At 43.4% G+C, this 19661-nt stretch overlaps 1 protein-coding gene across 2 annotated transcripts in view; it reads right to left on the bottom strand.

Moving 5' to 3' along the window:
* ARFGAP3 (ADP ribosylation factor GTPase activating protein 3) overlaps positions 1 to 19661 on the bottom strand; it is a 75913-nt gene that overhangs the window by 47830 nt on the left and 8422 nt on the right. For both annotated transcript variants that reach the window (XM_040345557.1, XM_040345558.1), the window contains exons 2-3: positions 8543 to 8661; positions 4045 to 4117 (exon numbers count right to left, since the gene is read on the bottom strand). In XM_040345557.1, coding sequence (XP_040201491.1) covers positions 4045 to 4117; positions 8543 to 8661 — 192 coding nt within the window. The remainder of the gene's footprint in view (positions 1 to 4044; positions 4118 to 8542; positions 8662 to 19661) is intronic.

The following is a 19661-nucleotide window of genomic DNA, read 5'->3' as shown; positions in this document are numbered from 1 at the left end:
TTTACAATCAATTTTAGCCAATTCAGTGCACTTGCAACAACACAGCTTAGCACTGGCTGTGGCTATGTTTTTTTTTTCTTTGTACTAATCATTTCATAAAGTACTATCCATTCATTTGTAAATTAGAAAACACAATTAGCATTTCTGCTTAGAGACTTGGCAGGTCTTTAAAAATATCAAAATGGCAGTTCTGCAATAGCACAGGTAGCATACATGCATCCTGGGAGACCGGGTCATCTATCCCTCTGATCCAGCATTGCATTCTCCATAAGACTTTTCCAAGGTGTAGGATGACCGTGTCCCCCACATACCCTTACTCCCACAAGACAGTGCTCAGCAGTGATGAGTCAAATGCTAAAGAGACCAATGAAATGACCCCACACCATTTTTTTTAATACATTTTGTCGTGGGGGGGTCCCCTCCGAATCCATACTAGAACCAAGGGCCTGTTATGGACCGGGGGGGGGGGGGGGCCCCACGCTATTTTTTTTTCTCCACGATTTTTTTTTTTAGCCAGCAATTCTTTTTTTTTTACATTCAGCAGGGAAGCCCGCTGAGGACTCATGGGTTGTTAAGGACACAGCGGCCAGCTTCCCGGCCCCTTCCTTGGCAACTAAAAACGTCCCAAAAAAATGCCAGACAAGCAAAATGCCATTAAATACCATTAATTTCAATGGCACCTGTTCACATCTAAGTTTCTTTGGGGCAGAGTGCAAGGTTTTTTTTTTTACCTTTTACATTGGTAACCTGAACAAAATTGCGGGAAAATTGCGGTAAAAACTGTGCAACTTTGAAACGCTCAGGTGTGAATACAGCCTTAAGGGCACGTTCACACCTAGCAGCACCGCTTTACCATTGTTTTTGTGTCTTTTGGGTTAAAGGTGCCACCGCTATCGCTTTTTAGCTGCTAACCCCCGCCAACAGGCCGAAAAGGGGTTAAAAGCGCCCGCAAAGCACCGCTGCCCATTGAAATCAATAGGCAGGGGCGCTTTAGGAGCGGTGTAAACACCACTCTTACAGCACCTCAAATATGCTGCTTGCAGGACTTTGAGTGTCCTGCCAGCACACTGCTCCAGTGTGAAAGCATTCGAACATTTCACATTGTAAAGCGCCTCAGTGAAAAAGGGGTCTAAGAACCGAGCCTCTTTTCGACACTTCTATATAAAATTTCTATATAAAACACTTCTTCAAAATTGCACCCACTCGTGGAATGGCGACAGACTTTTACCTTTTACCCCCCAAAAAAAAAATCTTTAAAAATTTCTACAGGTTACTAGTTTTGAGTTACATAGGAGGTCTGAGGCTAGAATTATTATTCTCGCTCTAATTATCGCGGAAATACCTCACAAGTGTGGTTTGAACACAGTTTTTATGTGTGGGTGCTACTCACGTATGCTTTCGCTTCTGTGCACAAGCTGGACGGGGCGTTTCAAAGCTTATTTACTTTTTTCTTATTATTTAATTTTACTTTTTATTTTGACACTGCGAAAAAAAAAAAAAAAAAAAAAAAACGCATGACAGGACTGCATAAATATGAGCTCTGGGGTAAAAAAAAACCTCAGATTTACACTAAAAATCAATAATAAAAAAATGAGGAGGAGGGAGAAGGAGCCCTGGAGTACAGTGCATGACACAGGCAGATTTAGGGATGAGTGGGTTATAGGCAGGTACCTTCAGGTGATTGGACACTGGAAAAAAAAAAAAAAAAAAAAAAAAATGTGTGGTCCCTCATATAACCCCCTTCCACTCCCAGCAAACCTCAGTTCTTTAGCAAGCAATCAGAGTACTACAGAAGAGAGGGTGGCCTGCGTCCTGTCTTGTCAAGCAGTGTTAATTTCGTCAACCAAAAAGTAAAATTTTATAGTAAAAAAACAAATACAAAAACTAAAATGGCATTTTAGTCAAAAGACTAGGACTAAAACTAAATTGAATTTATATCAAAATGGCTAAATCTGTGTCTGTAGTGCATGATCAAACCTTAATACCATTAATAATAAACATGTTATTAGAAGGAGTACATGGAGTATGTAATGTTTGGCAGTTCTAAAAAAAAATAATCCATTAAAATTTAACTAAACGCATACGATTTTAGTCAAATAAAATGTACTGGAGATTTTAGCCGACTAAAATACAACTAAATTTAAAATGGCATTTTAGTCAAAAGACTAAAACTAAATTGAAATTTGATTTCAAAATTAACACTGCCGCCAAGCAATGTTTTTTATAGGTAAAATTATATTGCAGAACACATACAGATTCAGAGAGGTCTGTGATGCCCCAAAGCAATACTAATAAGGGGAGGGTAGAATGGCAATAAAAGCAGCCAACAGTTATCACAGAAAAAAGGAGGTCTAGTACCCAATTTAAATAGCGGTCTGCAGCACCTTGCTACCAAAAGCAGCATCAGCTGAGGCCTGAACATCCAACTTTATAAACATGTGAACTGAAGACCAAGTAGTAGCCCAAGAAATCTGCAAAGCAGAAGCTTGATGCTGAAAAGCACCAGATGCCCTGATGGATCTAGTAGAATGAACCATTACTAGAAAGCAATATGAGCAACCCCCTGCACAAAAGCGATAAGCAGGGAGTGAGATGCTAACAGATAGGCCCCTTTCACACTGGGGCGGTGGGGAAGTCGGTGGTAAAGAGCAGCCAATTTTAGCGGCACTTTACCATTGTTTTAACGGCGCTATTCGGCTGCTAGCGGAGCACTTTTAACTTCCGCTATCGGCTGAAAAAGGGTTAAAACCGGCGGTGCTGCCCCTTGATTTCAATGGGCAGGGGAGCTTTAGGAGCGGTGTATTCATCACTCCTACAGCTTTTTTTACCGTCCTACTAGCGCACCGCTCCAGTGTGAAAGCCCTCAGGCTTTCACCCTGGAGCGAATTGAGACGCTTTTTCAGGGCGCTTTGTAGGCACTATTTTTAGCACTACAGCGCCTGCAAAGCACCTCAGTGTGAAAGGGGTCTTACTTAAAATGAACCGCCAAAGCCAATATTTGGCCGCTGGGTGAAGGGATCACTCTCCTGAGTCCAGATGTTGGCAGCTGAGAAACTCTGCCTGCTAATTTCCCACACCTGGAATGTGTTCGGTTGACAACGCTGGAATGCGAATGTTCTGTCCAAAGCAGAATCTAGTCTGCTCAACTTCTGGCCCCACCGTACCGATTGAGGTAAGCCACAGCTGTGGCAGTTCCTGAAGGCAGTCTGTCCACTTCTGAAAGTTACAAAAATGTTGATGGGAAGTCAGGATTCTTTCAAACAAGTTTCCAGTACAGTCACTGTTCCAAGCACACCATCCCAGCCCAACAGGCTAGGATCCCCCGTGAGCACTGGCCAAGTAAACAGGGGACAGGACTTTCCCCGACTCCAGCACCAGATTGGAAATCAACCATGTTAGAAAGTGTCTGGCCTCTGGCAACAGATGCATGTCTCAAGTCAGGACCCTCATGCAAAACTACACTGAGGGTTAGCAATTCCCATACTGGAGATCTCAGCAGTATGATTTTTGCTAGGAGGAAGAAACACCAGAGCCATAGCCAGGACAAAGCCAGGAAAAAGCCCAAGGACTCCAAGCAGCGAGTCAGAGTCCATGCAGATTTTTGGAGACAGAGGATCCAAGGTCTGCAACTGAAGAGCCACTTGCTGAATCTTGCAGAATAGAATCTGGACAGATCAAGCCCTCTTGTAGGTCATCCAGGTACCTTAAAATGCAGACACTAGCCTAGAATTGAGGCTTAGGAGCAGGAGAGGTTATTGGGGTCCTCACAATTCTTTTGCCAGCGTTCTATCACCTAAAGGTACCTGCTCATAATTAAACAGTCTTCGAATCTGCCCGTGTCCTGTACTGGTAGCATTTACATACTTTGTAGAAGATGGAGCATTCCAGGTATTATATTCAAGGGGGTGGGGCGAAGAAAGGCCTGCCAAGGGTGGTCTACACAAGCTGAAGCAGGAGAGTCCACTTTAATCAACAGAAAAGCTACAGATGGTTTCGAGATCTGACAGATAAAAAACAACACATTTATATTACTGACACACTTACCGCATTGGTGTTTCCACCAACTTGCATACATCGAAGCTGAAACCATGACCAATTTGAGTCCAATTCGGTTGATCTATAAAAAAATAAAAATTTATATACAATTGGTAAAATGTATAAAAAAAAATAATAATATTTTTATTTAGGCGATCACTACTTTTTGTGCTTTCAGAGAAATGGCAGTAAACTCAGCTGCCTGTAAACTCCTATAAAAACATAGGATAACATAGAAGAGAGTTAAGGGGCTTCAGAAAAAAAATGCCCAACTGCTCCTAACCGGCAGTTTAGCAACCACAGTGTACATGAGGCCTCAAAAAGGGTAAAGAAAATAAATTGCTACACCATGGATGAAATTACAAATGTGCAAAGATCAAATGGATTGATGATCCCAGAGACACCATTTCAACAAAAGACATTTGTGGATGAAAAGGTTTCTGAACCGAGTCAACAAGTTACATGCAGTTCCTGCAAGTTCACCTGTCGATCCAGGTGACAAAACACAAGATAAATAAATAAATTTGAGAATTTCGTAATCTCTTCTTTACAAAACACACTTAAACAAGTCCAACAAGACTCCTTATCAGCAGCTACAAGGCTTGCAGGCACAAATGCAGACACAGTACACCCAATTTTACAGGTGGATGGGCACAGCCAACAAACCATTAATGGCTAAAGCTAGCCATACAGGAATTCGTTTTTTTTTTTTTTTTACGATCAGCCACTGGGCTGATGGTAAAAAAGAAGATTAGATGGATTCCCCTATCCACACAAACATGGGCAGAGAAATAATTCCTGCTGCAGGGACTCCTCTACTGTCAGAATACACTAATCGGCGCTGCAACCATAGTTGGATCAAAATCCAACAAATCCTTGCTGAACCAGCTTCATTAAATTAGCTAATCCAGAGCTCGACACACCCCAGGCGCCAGGTCACATTGGCGACAGAAAAAAGCGACCTGGCGCTTGGGCTACACAGCGGCATGATGCCGCTCCGGCCGGTAATTGAGCCCACGGCTTTGCGACCTGCTGGAGCGAGATGCTATTCTTCGGGGAACTGGCGCCCTCTTGTGGTGACCGCTGTCCTGTTGGTTTGGGACCCCCGTTGGATAATGCCCGGGCTGGACTGCGCAGGCGCAAACGGAGCCGCCGAAAATATCAGAGGATGAACAGCTGTTCTGTACCTGTACACAGAGCATGTGCAGTCAACACGCCGCCCGCTCTCGATGCTCGGGGCGGGTTATTCACTGCATACAACAAGGGACGGAATACAACAAGCAGCAGATGCTTTTCTCAAAGGGGAGGACGTATTCTTGAGAAGTGCTCTTTTGGGGGAATTGTTGCATTCAATGAATAACCTGCCCCGAGCATCGGGAGCGAGTGGAGTGTTGATTGCGCATGCGCCGTCTACAGGTACAGAACAGCTGTTCATCCTTGGAGATTTTCGGCGGCTCAGTTTGCGCAAGCATTATCTGACGGAGGACCCATACCGACACAGCACCAGGGCTGCGACAAGCAGTCACTGACAGCGCCGAGGGTTTCCCCTGCCTGTTCTCACTGCCCAGCTCCTTTACAAAAGGAGAAAAGGTTAAAAAAGTGTTGTAGGCTTTATCTGGAGCCCTGTTCTTAATGGTGAGTGGACCGGGAGTATGGGGCACTGGTTGGAACGGCCTCAGTACCATTTACACCCCCACAAAGATGGAAACAGTTTTTTTGTTTTTACCATTGAAATAATATATTTTTTTCCCCCCATTCTCTCCCTGTCGTGCCACAGCCTAAGGTCCCTTTCACACGGGCTGTCCGATCAGGTCCACCTGTCAGTTTTTCAGACAGACCTGATCGGACCCTCCAGTCACCTTTATGTGTCTGCTGACACCCACCGTTGTCCGGTCCTGTCTGCCAAAAAAACAGATGGATGGTGGTCCCATTTTCCATCTGTCCAGGGGATCAGATGGCATCGGATGGAAATGGACAGGTAGTCCGTTTCCATCCGATCTACCCATAGAGGATGAACAGGATTGTGTCCGTGTTCGCTCTGCATAAACAGAGCAGACAGGACCTGTCATCCACCTGCTCAGCGGGGATTAGCGGAAAAATCTCCACTGAGCAAGCGGATTCCGCTTAGCAGAGGCGCCCATGTGCAAGGGGCCTAGGGTGGCATGAGTTACTGAATCTCCTATCATCCCCACCTTCCTGCACGGAGTCGCTGCCCATCTAGCCTTGTACACACAGGCCAAATGCCAGGCAACATTGGTCGGTTCAATAAAAACTGGCTCCTATTCGGCCCGTGTGTTGGCAGCCGGTCCAACAGAAGCCAGCCATTCGGCATGCTGGAAAAAAAAAAAACCTGGCTCCTAGATTCCAAGCAAATTTGTCAAGCCCTGAGCCAATCTACATATCAGCAGTCCTTCCAGGAACATAAAACGATAATATTGGTAATAGGTTACATTTACAGATCCAAAACAACTCTGCAAACTATATAAAGCCTTGAAAGAATATACTCCCAACAGTCTGCCATGAGCATTGCCACCATCCCGGGTATATGGAAAAAGAAGGTTACCTCCAGAAAATGTGATTTTGTGGGCAATGAAACAGTATACAACATTTTGAAAAAATTATATAGAAAATATATATATATATATATATATATATATATATATATATATATATATATATATATATATATATATATATATATATATATATATATATATATATATATATATATATAAATTCTATATCATGCAATTTTTTGAAAAGGGCAAGGACTTTTTAATGCAAAACTGTGCTATTTTGTTTTTTTTGTTTCAATATACTTCAATGGAGAAGCTGCAGAAAAGCATGTAATGTGTTTTTGCGGCAATTTGTGTTTTGTAATCTGCCCAACAACAAATTGGCCCAGAAAAATAAAAAAATTCTATTTTTTTTTTTTTAAGGCTATTATCCGATTAATCGAAAAAATAAATCAGCCAACTAATCGATTATGAAATTAATCATTAGTTGCAGCCCTAATTCAGATACCGTACCTTGCCTTCCCCTCAATATTAAATTATTTTAGCAAAATCTTGGATAGCTGCCATTGAGCAAGCAAAGCACAGATTTCCTGCAGACAATGGCCTGGATTCAGGTTACGCTTACGCCAACGTATCTACAGATACGCCGCGTAAGTGTCAATGTGTGCCGTCGTATCTATGCGCCTGATTCTTAATGCAAGATACGCCTGAAATGTGGCTTCGTCCGACCGACGTAAGTTCCCTACGCTGTTGTATCTTGGGCGCATATTTACGCTGGCTGCAAGGGGCGCTTCCATTGAATTACGCGTCAAATATGTAAATGACCGAGATACGCCGATTCACGAACGTACTTGCCCCTGTTGCAGTATTATACGCCGTTTACGTAAGGCGTACGTCCGGCGTAAAGTTATTCCACCTATAGGAGGCGCATCTCATGCAAAGGTATGGACGACGGAACAGCCGTCGTATTTTACGTTGTTTACGTAGTAGTACGTGAATGGGGCTGGGCGTAGGTTACATTCACGTCATAGGCATTGAGCCGTCGAATCTTAGGGAGTATCTTCGACGCGATTCTGAGCATGCGCCGTTCGTTCGGACCATCATTTGCATGGGGTCACGGTTCATTTAAGTAGATCATGCCCACCTACTTTGAATTAGGTGGGCTTACGCCAAATAATTTATGTTACGTTGGCTCAACGTAGGGAGCGAGTGCTTTGTGGATACTGTTCTTGCCTCTCTATGTTACGTTGGCGTAGCGCATATGAGATGCGCTACGCCGGCAGAAAGATGCGCGGCTCTACGAGAATCCGGCCCAATGTCATCTGAAGATGTAACCATTGTATTAAAAAGGGGTTGCAAGACATAAGGTTCATCTAAATGCATTCTAGGCATTAGGATAAAAACAAAAAAAAAAACACCACACCTTCTGTGTGTAGCAGTACCCCCTATTACTTAGCTGAGCCCCCTCTCTGTCCAGGAGTCCCTCTCCCCTGATTAACTGAGACACAGCAGCGGCACCATTGGCTCACGCGGCTGTCAAAGTCAGTTCGCTAATCAGGGGAGAGAGGGGGTGGGGCCGAACGGCAGCTCCATGTCTAAATGGACACGCAGAGCTGCAGCTCGGCTAGGCTGCCCCCATAGCAAGCTGCTTGCTGTGGAGGTACTCGACAGGAGGGAGGGCCAGGAGCAGCGAAGAGGGACCTGAGAAGAGGAGGATCCAGGCTGCCCTGTGCAAAACCACTGACAGGGCAGGCAAGTGTAACAAGTGTGTGTATGTGTAATTTATATATATATATATATATATATATATATATATATATATATACATATATACACATACATATATACACACACACACACACACACACACACACACACATATATATATATATATATTATAATAATATATTATATATAAAAAATAAAAAAAAACACAACACACTTACTTTATACTTTAATAAAAGCTAAGAGGAAACAGCATAAGCACTTACCTAATAAAACTTAGGTGCACTCCCAAAGATCTGTGTGTTCCTGAGCAGTCTATGCATAAAAAAACACCGTATGTGATGCTGGCCCAGCTGGGGTTCTTGGCTCGACAGTCGAAGCATGACTAAAACATAAGAAAATGGCAATAATGTGACACTGCGTCAAAAAATAAAAAAAAATCCATTTAATTTACTGCTAAAATTAAGTCTGCATATCAGAGACACAATTGGTCTTAAATATGAAAGTCAGCCATGCTTTAATACACTACAGCCAGACTTAAAGCTGAAGGACAATAAAAATGCTATGCAAGAATTCCTTTTAAATTGGACAGGATTTCAAATAGTGAAGACTTTCCATCTTATAAGAAACTTCTACAAAATTTTTAAAGTAGACCTATAGGCAAACCCCTGATTGGCCGACTCTTCATATAGATTTACATAAAATGCGATTGTAACCCCAGCTAACACAAGCAACGCCATGACATAGGTCATGTGACCAGCTGAGCATCCAATATCCAAACAGACCAATTATGCACTACAAAGCTCCCACCTCTGTACTCGCCCTATGCGACCTGCTGAGCGGACTCGATACTTAGCAGGTCAGCAGCAATATAAAGCATGCCTTGCAAAGTGCCCTCCTCATCATTGTATCAGGTATTTCCACAGGATAAAAATACTAACATTAGTAGAACAATGGTAGTAGTAATAATACTGTATTAAATAGCCAGTTTTCACCCACAAAGTTTTCACCAGGGATTTATGCCATCAATTTACAGATTACTAGAGGAAAAAAAAAAGGGGGAAATTTATCAGGGAATTTGAGCAATGTGCAAAAAAATGTATTATGTTTTTTAACAAGCACCTGAGACTGATTAAAGAATAAACAAGTGGCCAAGTTCCACGTTGTATCACCAGCCTGATGTAACTGCAGACCTTTGACCGCAACCTTGGAGCTGTACAACTTCCTGCGTTGCCCATCACCTCATGAGACAGAGAACACCTATTACTCATGTCTTTGCTATGGCCTCATGCACACAAATGTATTTTTTTGGTCAGTACACTATAAGCATGTAACTTTGTACTAATGTTTGAAGCATGCAGTGTTCATGGCCCTCAATGGCCACCATCAATGCTCAGGACCGATGTGCAAAAAACTTTAAAGTGGATGTAAACCCCAATTTTTTTTTTATTTTTTTTTTATGTCACAATGTACAGCATAAGATTTCTTATCTGTGCCCAGTCTTACCACACAAAGTGAATCCAGCTCTGAGCAATCCTCTTATTGTTCAGTGAAATAAAACGGGCTTCAGAGAAAAACCTTAGTCCGTTCCGCCCCCTTGCTGTGAATGACAGGTTATTTACATATCTCATGCACTAGCCTGAGACAGGCACTATTTTTTAATTCCCATCCCCACTCCTTTTCTGAAGTCATGTGGTTACTTTTCTGGATTTTGGTGATCATAGCACAATTTAGTGTAAGGAATACACAGGACAAAATGCATGTTGACAAGGGGAGTGTAGAGGAGGGCGGGGAGTGACATCACGACTCCACACACAGAGCTCCAGACAACAGATCCACCCACAGAATCTGCAGTTTTTCAGTTCTTATAACAGACATTTGACAGGTAAGGATACATGCAGGAGGCATCTATATCCTTATAGATCAGCACTATGGCAGTAGTTTAGAAAGGATAAGAGTGGCTTTACATCCACTTTAAGCCAGCAGCACCGTTGAACATACACTATTAAGGCCCCATGTACACGGGACGCTGCTAAACGTACGTTCAGAGGCAGTTGGATGCTTTTTTCAACTGCCCCTGAACTCATTCAATGTTATCCTAAGCGACCATGTACACAGTCTTGTTATTGCCATTTTTAGGCAGTTGCATTTAACAGCGTTTCTTTGAAAGCAAAAAAAAATGGGTTCAGACACAGAAGATTTCCACATTTCAGATGCCAAACGCGACTAGCAGCGTTTTGTTTATAGGGCAAAAACAAAAAACGCTTGAAACGCTTCTAAAACACAAACGCCGCTAAACGCGCCACGTAAACACGGTAAAACTGACGTTTTAAATGTGGGTTACTATCTGTCAAGTTTAATCATTTAGGAGCAGTTGTAAAAGCGTCCCGTGTACATGGAGCCTGAGTCATTCATGTGGTGATGGAGCATGCACAGATGGACCTTGGGCAATTCTGAATAACTGCAGTAGTTCTGCACATGCGCCAAGAAATTACTAATTCAGGGAAAGATTTAAATGTAAATTGTGTATAATCACTTGACATCTGGAAGATTTACCCCTTCATGACCAGGCCATTTTTTGTTATTTTGGCACTGCGTTATTTTAACTGACAATTGCGCAGTCATGCAACGCTATACATAAAATTGAATTGATATAATTTCTTCCCCCCTCAAATAGAGCTTTCTTTTGGTGGTATTGATTACCATTGCATTTAATATTATTTGCACTATAAACAAAGAAAGAATAAAAAATACCAGCCTCCGAAAAAAAAACCCCAAAAAATGAAATTTCTTCATAAATTTAAGCCAATATGTATTCTAATACATATTTTTGGTAAAAAAATTAAAATTAAAATAAAAAGCCATGAAGCCTATATTGATTGGTTTGTGCTAGGGTTGTCCCGATACTGATACTAGTATCGATACCGAGCATTTCCCAGAGTACTTGGAGGTCTAGAGCTAGAATTATTGCTCTCGCTCCAACGATCGATTCGATACCTCACATGTGTGGTTTGAATACTGTTTACATATGCGGGCGCTTACTCACGTATGTGTTCGCTTCTGCGTGCAAGCTCGTCGGGACGGGGCACGTTTTCTGGCTCCTAACTTTTTTAGCTGGCTCCTAGGTTCCAAGCAAATTTGTCAAACCCTGGTAGGGGGATTTTAGCTTTATTATTTTATTAATATGTGGTGTACAACGTGTACTGATTCGTGTTCAACTTTTGTATTTTTCACTTCCTCATACTGTAATCCCGCTACATCACGCGAGATTACAGTGAGGAGCTGTTTTTAGGAGTTCCTGCCGTTTGTAGATCGCTTCTCATCTCAACCTGAGAAGCGAGCTACAAAGTTTCATAAACAGGCAGAGGAGAGCGATCTTCCCTGAGAACTGAATAGCGGTAATTAAAGTGGAAGTAAACCCTCCTATTGTTTTCAGCCAAGGAAGCTGCCATCTTGGCCTCTGTTTAATCTGCAACTGCCACGATGCTGCACATGTGATCAGTTATGAAACCAGCCATTGGATGGTTTGACAGTTTGGTTGAGAGCACAAGCAAATGTGACACCTAGCATATCCGGCATGCCGGGAATGTTAACTGTTTTTTTAAACTATCAAATAGATGGGTTTACTTCCGCTTTAACCGCATTTTCATAAAAGGACACCTTAACTAAATGTGAAAATCAGAGGTGTTCTGTCACATTAGCAAGCATGTAAGGTTTGCTGCTGCTTTTAAAATGTAACATGTAAACAGAGTGTCAGATTTTCATATACTGTATTTAAGCACACAAGGCCAGTTTTGTGTTGAAAATAACTTTGAAATGTAATACTCTGTTGGGTGTAACAAGATGTCCGCTTGCCCCCTTCTCACTAACATTACTGTGTGGGGTGGAGCAAGATGGCGACAATGAAACGTCACTTCCTGACGAGACAGCCGCCGCCGGGTGTACCAAGATACCAAGATGGCCACCGCTCCAGAGCTAGCCCTAAGCCAGGGACTTTACTATGGCTGTACCCGAAAATCGTAGGTCATCCGGAGATCGTGGGGTAGGGGGGGGGATGAATCAAGATCAAATCGTGCAGCTCTACTGTATACATTTCAATAAAGCCTCCCCTTTCATCTGCTTTAGTGAAATTTATACAGCGGTGATCGGTGCTTGAAACTCCCCCCCAAAGCTGCACCAATCACCCCCGACTGTCCCTGTATCCTACTTCAGTCCCCCCTCCGTGCTTCTCTCCCCCTCCGTGCTTCTCTCCCCCTCCGCGCTCCGTGTCCCCCTCCGCGCTCCGTGTCCCCCTCCATGTCCCCCTCTGTTCTCAATCTGTCAGGATAGAGAGCGGGGGTAGGAGCTGGAAAACCCAGCTCCTTCCTTCTCCGAATGAACAGACTCTGTCCAGTCACATAACCGAAACATCGTAACCTGTGTTTACCATGCTTCAGTTTATGAATGGAGAGGAGTCGCTGTCTTCTCTCCATTTATTTTAGCGGAGGCTGCAGAGAAAGGAACTGGGGAATCTGTGTCCCTAGTCCCCTTCTCAAAGGGGAGATGTCAGGGGTCTGTTAAGACCCCGGAAATCTCACCAAAGCCCCCCCAACAGGAAAAAAAAAAAAAAAAAAAAAGAATTGTAAAAAATAACAATTTTAATAAATAAATAAAAAAACACACTACTGACACATGACATACAAAATAAAAAAGTATCGGTATCGGCGAGTAAAAAAAAAAAAAAAAAAGTATCGGTACGGTCTTAAAAAAGTGGTATCGGAACAACCCTAGTTTGTTCAGTAATGGCACAATGGTGGACAATCTGGCACTTTGTGCGAACCAGTGACACTAATGCAGTGATCAGTGCTAAATGATCAGTGCTAAAAATATGCATGGTCACTGTACTAATGACACCGGCTGGGAAAGGGTTAAACATCTAGAGCAATCAAATGGTTAAATGTGTGCCTATCAGTGTTTTTGAGTTTACTATATGGTGCTTTCAAGAAGAGATGTGCTGGATTTTCTTTGCAGGGATAAAAAATAAAAATATAGTAGGGTAGGGGGTACCTGGTTTTGCCACAGCGATGGATTTCTGGCCCTCCTCCTCATTGCTGCTGCCTTCTGGGACACACACAGGTCCCAGAAAATGGTGGGACCATTCAGAAAGCACAGCAAGTCTCTTACTTACAATGCCGGCGCCTTCTCCCAAAGCCGATTGACATCATTGTGGGATCCCTGAACAGGCAAGTGTCCTTAGTGTCAGCAGTAACAGTATTTGTAGCTTCTAACTGTCTTTCTCTCTCCCCCCCCCTTTTTTTTTAAAGCAGATCTTCAGCCTTAATATATTAATATAATAATAATTAAATAAGACTGACTCAGATCAGCAAAACAAAAACATTCCTGCAGATCTCCCAGCCCCTAGAATACCTCCAAGGGAAACTGGCAGGTGTACTTTACACCATAAAGAGAGAAATTAAAAACAAACACAGGTGACTATTGTTCCTGGGAATTCTCAAAGCAAACATTTGCCTCCTCCTGAATAAAACAAACAAAACTGAAGCAACAATATAAAATTAGGAAACACATCCAAGTATTCAATTATTGCGTTTTATTTTATTTAGAAGCTTAAACAAATTGGGCAATTATACAGACTGTTATACAATATTTTAGTTTAGAAATTAAAAACAACTTTGTTGACCTCAGCAAGCAAATCCTTTCATTCTCTAATGCTCTGTACACACGACTGGTTTTCCTGTCGAAATAAACTCAGGCGGTTTTTCCGATGGAATTCCGCTTAAGGTGTCTTGCATACACACGGTCACACCAAATTCCGACCGCCAAGAACGCGGTGAAGTACAACACTATGACTAGCAGAGAAAAATTAAGTTCAATGCTTCTGAGCATGCCTCGACTTGATTCTGAGCATGCGTGGTTTTTAGCCCGTCGGAATTGCATCCAGACGAACGGAAATTCTGAAAAATTGAGAACATGTTCTCCATCTAATTCCGACAGAAAAAGTCACATGGGGCATACACACGGACGGAATATCCAATAAAAAGCTTCCGTTTGACTCTTTCCGTCAGAAATTCCGCTCGTGTGTATGCGGCATTAGGCCCCTTTCACACAGAGCAGATCCACTCAGCAGGAGATCACTCAAGTCTGTTTTAATTAGAACCTATCCAATCCGCCAGATGGATGGCTAACGATACCGCCACACATCTGCTTTCAGCGGATCAGATGGCAGACGGGTGTCAGAGAACACATCTCTGCTGACATCCGCCTACCCCGCTCCGATCTGCCTAAAAAAACGTACAGGCGGGTCCGAGCAGGCCTATCGTGTGAAAGGGGCTTAACTTGTGTCAAAAAGTGGCAAAGGCAGAGCTCCATCCAGCGGGTGCTAGTGAAAATCCATTGGCCAGCGCCCGCTGATCAGCTTCGGCTGTGACAAATAACAGCAGAAGCCGCACATGCCCCCTACCCATAACTGCAGAATCACGTATATATAGAACGGCCGCCCTGTAGCAGTAAATTTGCATTCCAGATCCACCCAAATGCCTGAGCCGCAGTTGGTTCAGCCTCTCAGTGCACCACTAAGAGAATGGGCCATTTGCTGCCATTCTTCACAGCTCGGCACTCCAATGAGTGCTGGAAGGGTAGAGCACAGAGTCAGAAACTGTTAGTCACCTGCTCTCTGCTCACTGAGAACTGAGCAGTCTTTATCCCTTTCATGCCCAAGCCCTTTTCTGACATTTGTTGCTTACAATTTAAAAATCTGCATTTTTTGCTCGAAAATTATTTAGAATCCCCAAACATTCTGTAATTTTTCTTTAGCAGAGACCCTAGAACAGGGGTTGACAAATTTGCTTGGAATCTAGGAGCCAGCTAAAAAAGTTAGGAGCCAGAAAACGCACCCCGTCCCGACGAGCTTGCGCGCAGAAGCGAACACATACGTGAGCAGCGCCCGCATATGTAAACGGTGTTCAAACGCAATTTTGAAGCGTGACATGTTGGGTATGAATTTACTCTGCTAACATTATCTTTCATAATATTAAAAAAAAAATGGGGATAACTTTACTGTTGTCTTATTTTTTAATTTAAAAAAGTGTAATTTTTTCCCAAAAAAGTGCGCTTGTAAGACCGCTGCGCAAATACTGCGTGACAGAAAGTTTTGCAACGGTCGCCATTTTATTCTCTAGGGTGTTAGAATAAAAAATATATATAATGTTTGGGGGAAGAAGATGGCAGTGAAAATAGTGAAAAATTACATTAGAATTGCTGTTTAACTTGTAATACCAACGGCTCACCACCAGATGGCACCAGCTCACAAAAAAAAAAAAAAAAAAAAAATTTTTTTTTTTTTTTCCCACCTTCCAAACCAAGTCGCCAGGACACTATTTCTAGTCGCCATGGCGACCTGGCGCCCGGGATTTGTCGATCCCTGCCCTAGAACATAAAATAGCAATCGTTGCAATATTTTGTCGCATGATATTTGCGCAGAGGTCTTTCAAACGCAATTTTTTTGGATCTTTTTAATGAAAATAAATAAAATTAAAAAAAACACCCACCACCCAACAGTAAAGTTAGCCCAATTTGTTTTATAATATGAAAGATGATGTTACGCTGAGTAAATAGATACCCAACATGTCGCGTTTTGAAATTGCACACACACCTGTGGAATGGCGACAAACTACGGTACTTAAAAATTTCCACAGGCAACGCTTTAAAAAAAAAAATTCTACAGGTTACTATTTTAGAGTTACAGAGGGGGTCTAATGCTAGAATTTTGGCTCTCGCTCCAAAGATTGTGGCAATACCTCACATGTGTGGTTTGATTATTATTTTTTTCTATTTCACTGTCTCTCTACATTTTTTATCATTAATAATTTTTTTGTTTTAAAAACATCCCTTGTGACAGTAATAGTCAGCGACAGGTACTCTTTATGGAGAAATCAGGGGTCTATAAGGCTGCATTCACACTTAAGCGACAAAACGCCCGACGCGGGACGCTTCTGCCGCTAGAGGGGAGAATTCCCATTGCTGTCTATGGAGATGGTTCACATCTCATAGACGCGCAACGCCTGTCGCCTGAAAAAAAGTCCCGGACCCTTTTTTTCACGCGACAGGCGCGTTTTCCCATAGACAGCAATGGGAATACTTTTAGGAAAAAAAAAAAATTGAAACATTTGTACTCGCGGCAAATCTGCCGCTACACGCGAACGCGGCTGTCGCTTAGGTGTGAATGCAGCTGTGATACATTTGCCTATATGTCTCAGTGTACTGCTCCCTGCTAGCCATATGGGTTAGAGGTAGAAAGGAATTTCATGTGTGATTCATTGCTCTGACCGGTTATTGACGTGCTAATGTCCCCTCACTATTCTAAACGTTAATGGATCTATTGTGTTGTGTAAAGAAGATCTGTGTTTACCCTTAAAAGATGTGTATTGTATCATCAGGCTAAATGATTAGAGAAGTAGTATGTTAATTATCTGATTGCTTCAGTGTAGTAATTAACTCCAGTGATGTCTTTATCTAAAGAAACGTGTCTGCATGGTCGGCTCCGACTTGTCTCCTATAATCTGTATGGGAAACCCCACTGTGTGAGGGGGGCGTTCCTAACAGGCTGTAACCACATATAAGCTGAGTTTTTGTGTCAATAAAGTGTCTTGGTTCCAGCATCCAGTCTTGACTCATGTGTGGGGAATCCTGTGATGTTCTTGTATGGAGAGGAGGGAATGCTTGGCGGGGATATCATACCGATACCGTCACAATTGGTTGGCAGTAGCGGGATCTTCCCTTCTACTCTCCTTCACACCCGGATTCCAAGCAGACACTGGAAGAACTACTGGAAGTTCGTTGAAAAGGATTGCTAGCAACAAAACCAAGCGGGTCATCATAGCAGAATTAATGGAGCTAGACCAGGAGGACGTGATTGCAGCAACGCCAGCAGTACAAGAGATGGAGACACCAGTGATTCAGGAGGAGTCACCAACCAACAAGCTAATGAGAGAGAAGCTAGCGTGGTTCGGCCCGAACCCAACGCCGGATGTGGTGCTGAAAGTGATGGACATGTTCGTAAACGCAGAGCTACAGAAGGATAAACAAATAAGGGACGCAGAGCTACAGTTAAAACTGGCAGCAGTCCAACAAGCAGCCGCACCTTCTACGAACAGTGAGTACAGCACAGCAGACGCAAGGAAGATTCCGTTTAGCGCTTTTAAAGCTTTTGATGAAAAGGACTGTGAGATTGATAACTACCTGGCAGACTTTGAGCGACAATGTAACCTGCACCGAATAGCTAGAAGAGACTGGGTTGCAATATTGTCAGGCAAACTGTCAGGCAAAGCTTCTGATGCTTTCCGGACCGTGCCAGATCAGGATATCCATAGCTACGCCAGGGTTAACCACTTCCCTACCGGCCCATAGTAAAATGACGTCCACAAAGAACTTCTGCCGTTCAGAGTGGACGTCATGTGACGTCCTGGGCTTTCCGGGTGGTTATCTGAATGATGCCTGCAGCTAGAGGCATCATTCAGATATCCTTCTAAACTGCCGGCGATTCTGCACAACGTAAGAACGATCATAGCGGCGGTTCCGCCGCTAGATCGTTCTTACAGGCGGCGGGAGGGGACATCCCCCCCCTCCCGCCGCCATCCGGTGCTTCTCCGGGCTCTCCCGTGCCATCGGGGGCCCGGAGAACGAATCGTCCGGCGCTCGCAGGAAGCATAGAGATGACTGGTGACCAGATGGTCACCAGTCATCTCTATGACCGTCGGAGGACCCGGGCGCGATGTGATGACGTCACGCCCGGGTCCCCGTAAGTAAACAAAGCCGCGATTGCGGCTGCTAAGCAACCACAAGCATGAGATCGGTGAATTTTTTTTCACCGATCTCATGGTTTCCAGCCTGGGGGAGAGATGCAGGGTCTTATTGACCCCGCATCTCTCCATAAAGAGTACCTGTCACACACATTCCTATTACAAGGGATGTTTACATTCCTTGTAATAGGAATAAAAGTGATAAAAAAAAAAAAAAATTAAAAAAAAAAGTGTAAAAAAAGAAATAAATATATATAAAAAAAAAAGAAATAAAAATTAATTTTTTTAACGCCCCTGTCCCCGGTAGCTTGCGCGCAGAAGCGAACGCACACGCAAGTCCCGCCGACATATGTAAACGCCGTTTAAACCACATATGTGAGGTATCGCCGCGTGCGTTAGAGTGCCAGCAACAATTCTAGCACTAGATCTCCTCTGTAAATCTAAACTGGTAACCTGTAAAAAATTTCAAATCGTTGCCTATGGAGATTTTTAAGTACCGAAGTTTGGCGCCATTCCATGAGTGTGCGCAATTTTAAAGCGTGACATGTTAGGTATCTATTTACTCGGTGTAACATCATATTTCATATTTTACAAAAAAATTGGGCTAACTTTACTGTTTTTAAAATTTTTTAATTCATGAAACAATTTTTTTCCCAAAAAAAGGCGTTTGAAAAATTATTGCGCAAATACCGTGCAAGATAAAAGGTTTCAATGAACGTCGTTTTATTCCCTAGGGTGTCTGCTAAAAAAACATATATAATGTTTGGGGGTTCTGCGTAATTTTCTAGCAAAAAAATTATGATTTGTACATGTAGGAGAGAAGTGCCAGAATAGGCCTGGTATGGAAGTGTGTATAACTGCCCGGTATGGAAGAGGTTAAAGAAGCGCTCCTGGCTCGTTATGCAGTAACCCCAGAGTCCCACCGACAGAAGTTCAGGGACTCACGCAAAACCACGGAAGACTCTTACGCAGAATGGGCATGCCAGCTGTCCCTGTCGGCCTCTAACTGGGTTAACAGCAGCCAGGCCACCACCGCAGAGGACATTTTGCAACTAATGCTCCTGGAGCAATATTACAATCACATCCAGACGGACATCAAGGATTGGGTGAGAGATCGCAGGCCCATGACTCTACCAGAGGCCGCGAAGTTGGCGGATGAATATGCGGATACTCGCAAGACAAACCAGGTCACACCACGGGTACAACCCCCACAACCAACGGCGCCCTCACACCCACCAGCCGCTAGATACCAACCGCCTAACAGACCGATGACATATAGCCCTCGCTACCCACGCCAGGAGGACAACGAACAACGCTGCTTCCGGTGCAAACAGTTGGGTCACTTCAAGCAGAATTGCCCCATGAATGACAACACCAGGTCAAATTGGTCTCAACCTGGGTACCGCCCACCAGCAGCAGCCCATTGTGTAGACTCAGCTTGGGATCCCCAGGAGCTGGGTCAGGAAGAACCATTGGGCACCCCTTACGAAGCCCTCATGGTACAATCTGCTATTACGGACAACAGGGAACACCATTGTCAGCTGGTCATGGGCTCCTGCCCTGAGCGGGAGGGGCCCTGGAGGGAGCTGGG

The sequence above is a fragment of the Rana temporaria genome, chromosome 3 (genome assembly GCF_905171775.1).
Source record: "Rana temporaria chromosome 3, aRanTem1.1, whole genome shotgun sequence".
NCBI classification, from domain to species: domain Eukaryota; kingdom Metazoa; phylum Chordata; class Amphibia; order Anura; family Ranidae; genus Rana; species Rana temporaria.
Note: the sequence above shows the minus strand (reverse complement) of the source record. Positions and strands in the feature narration are given on the sequence as shown.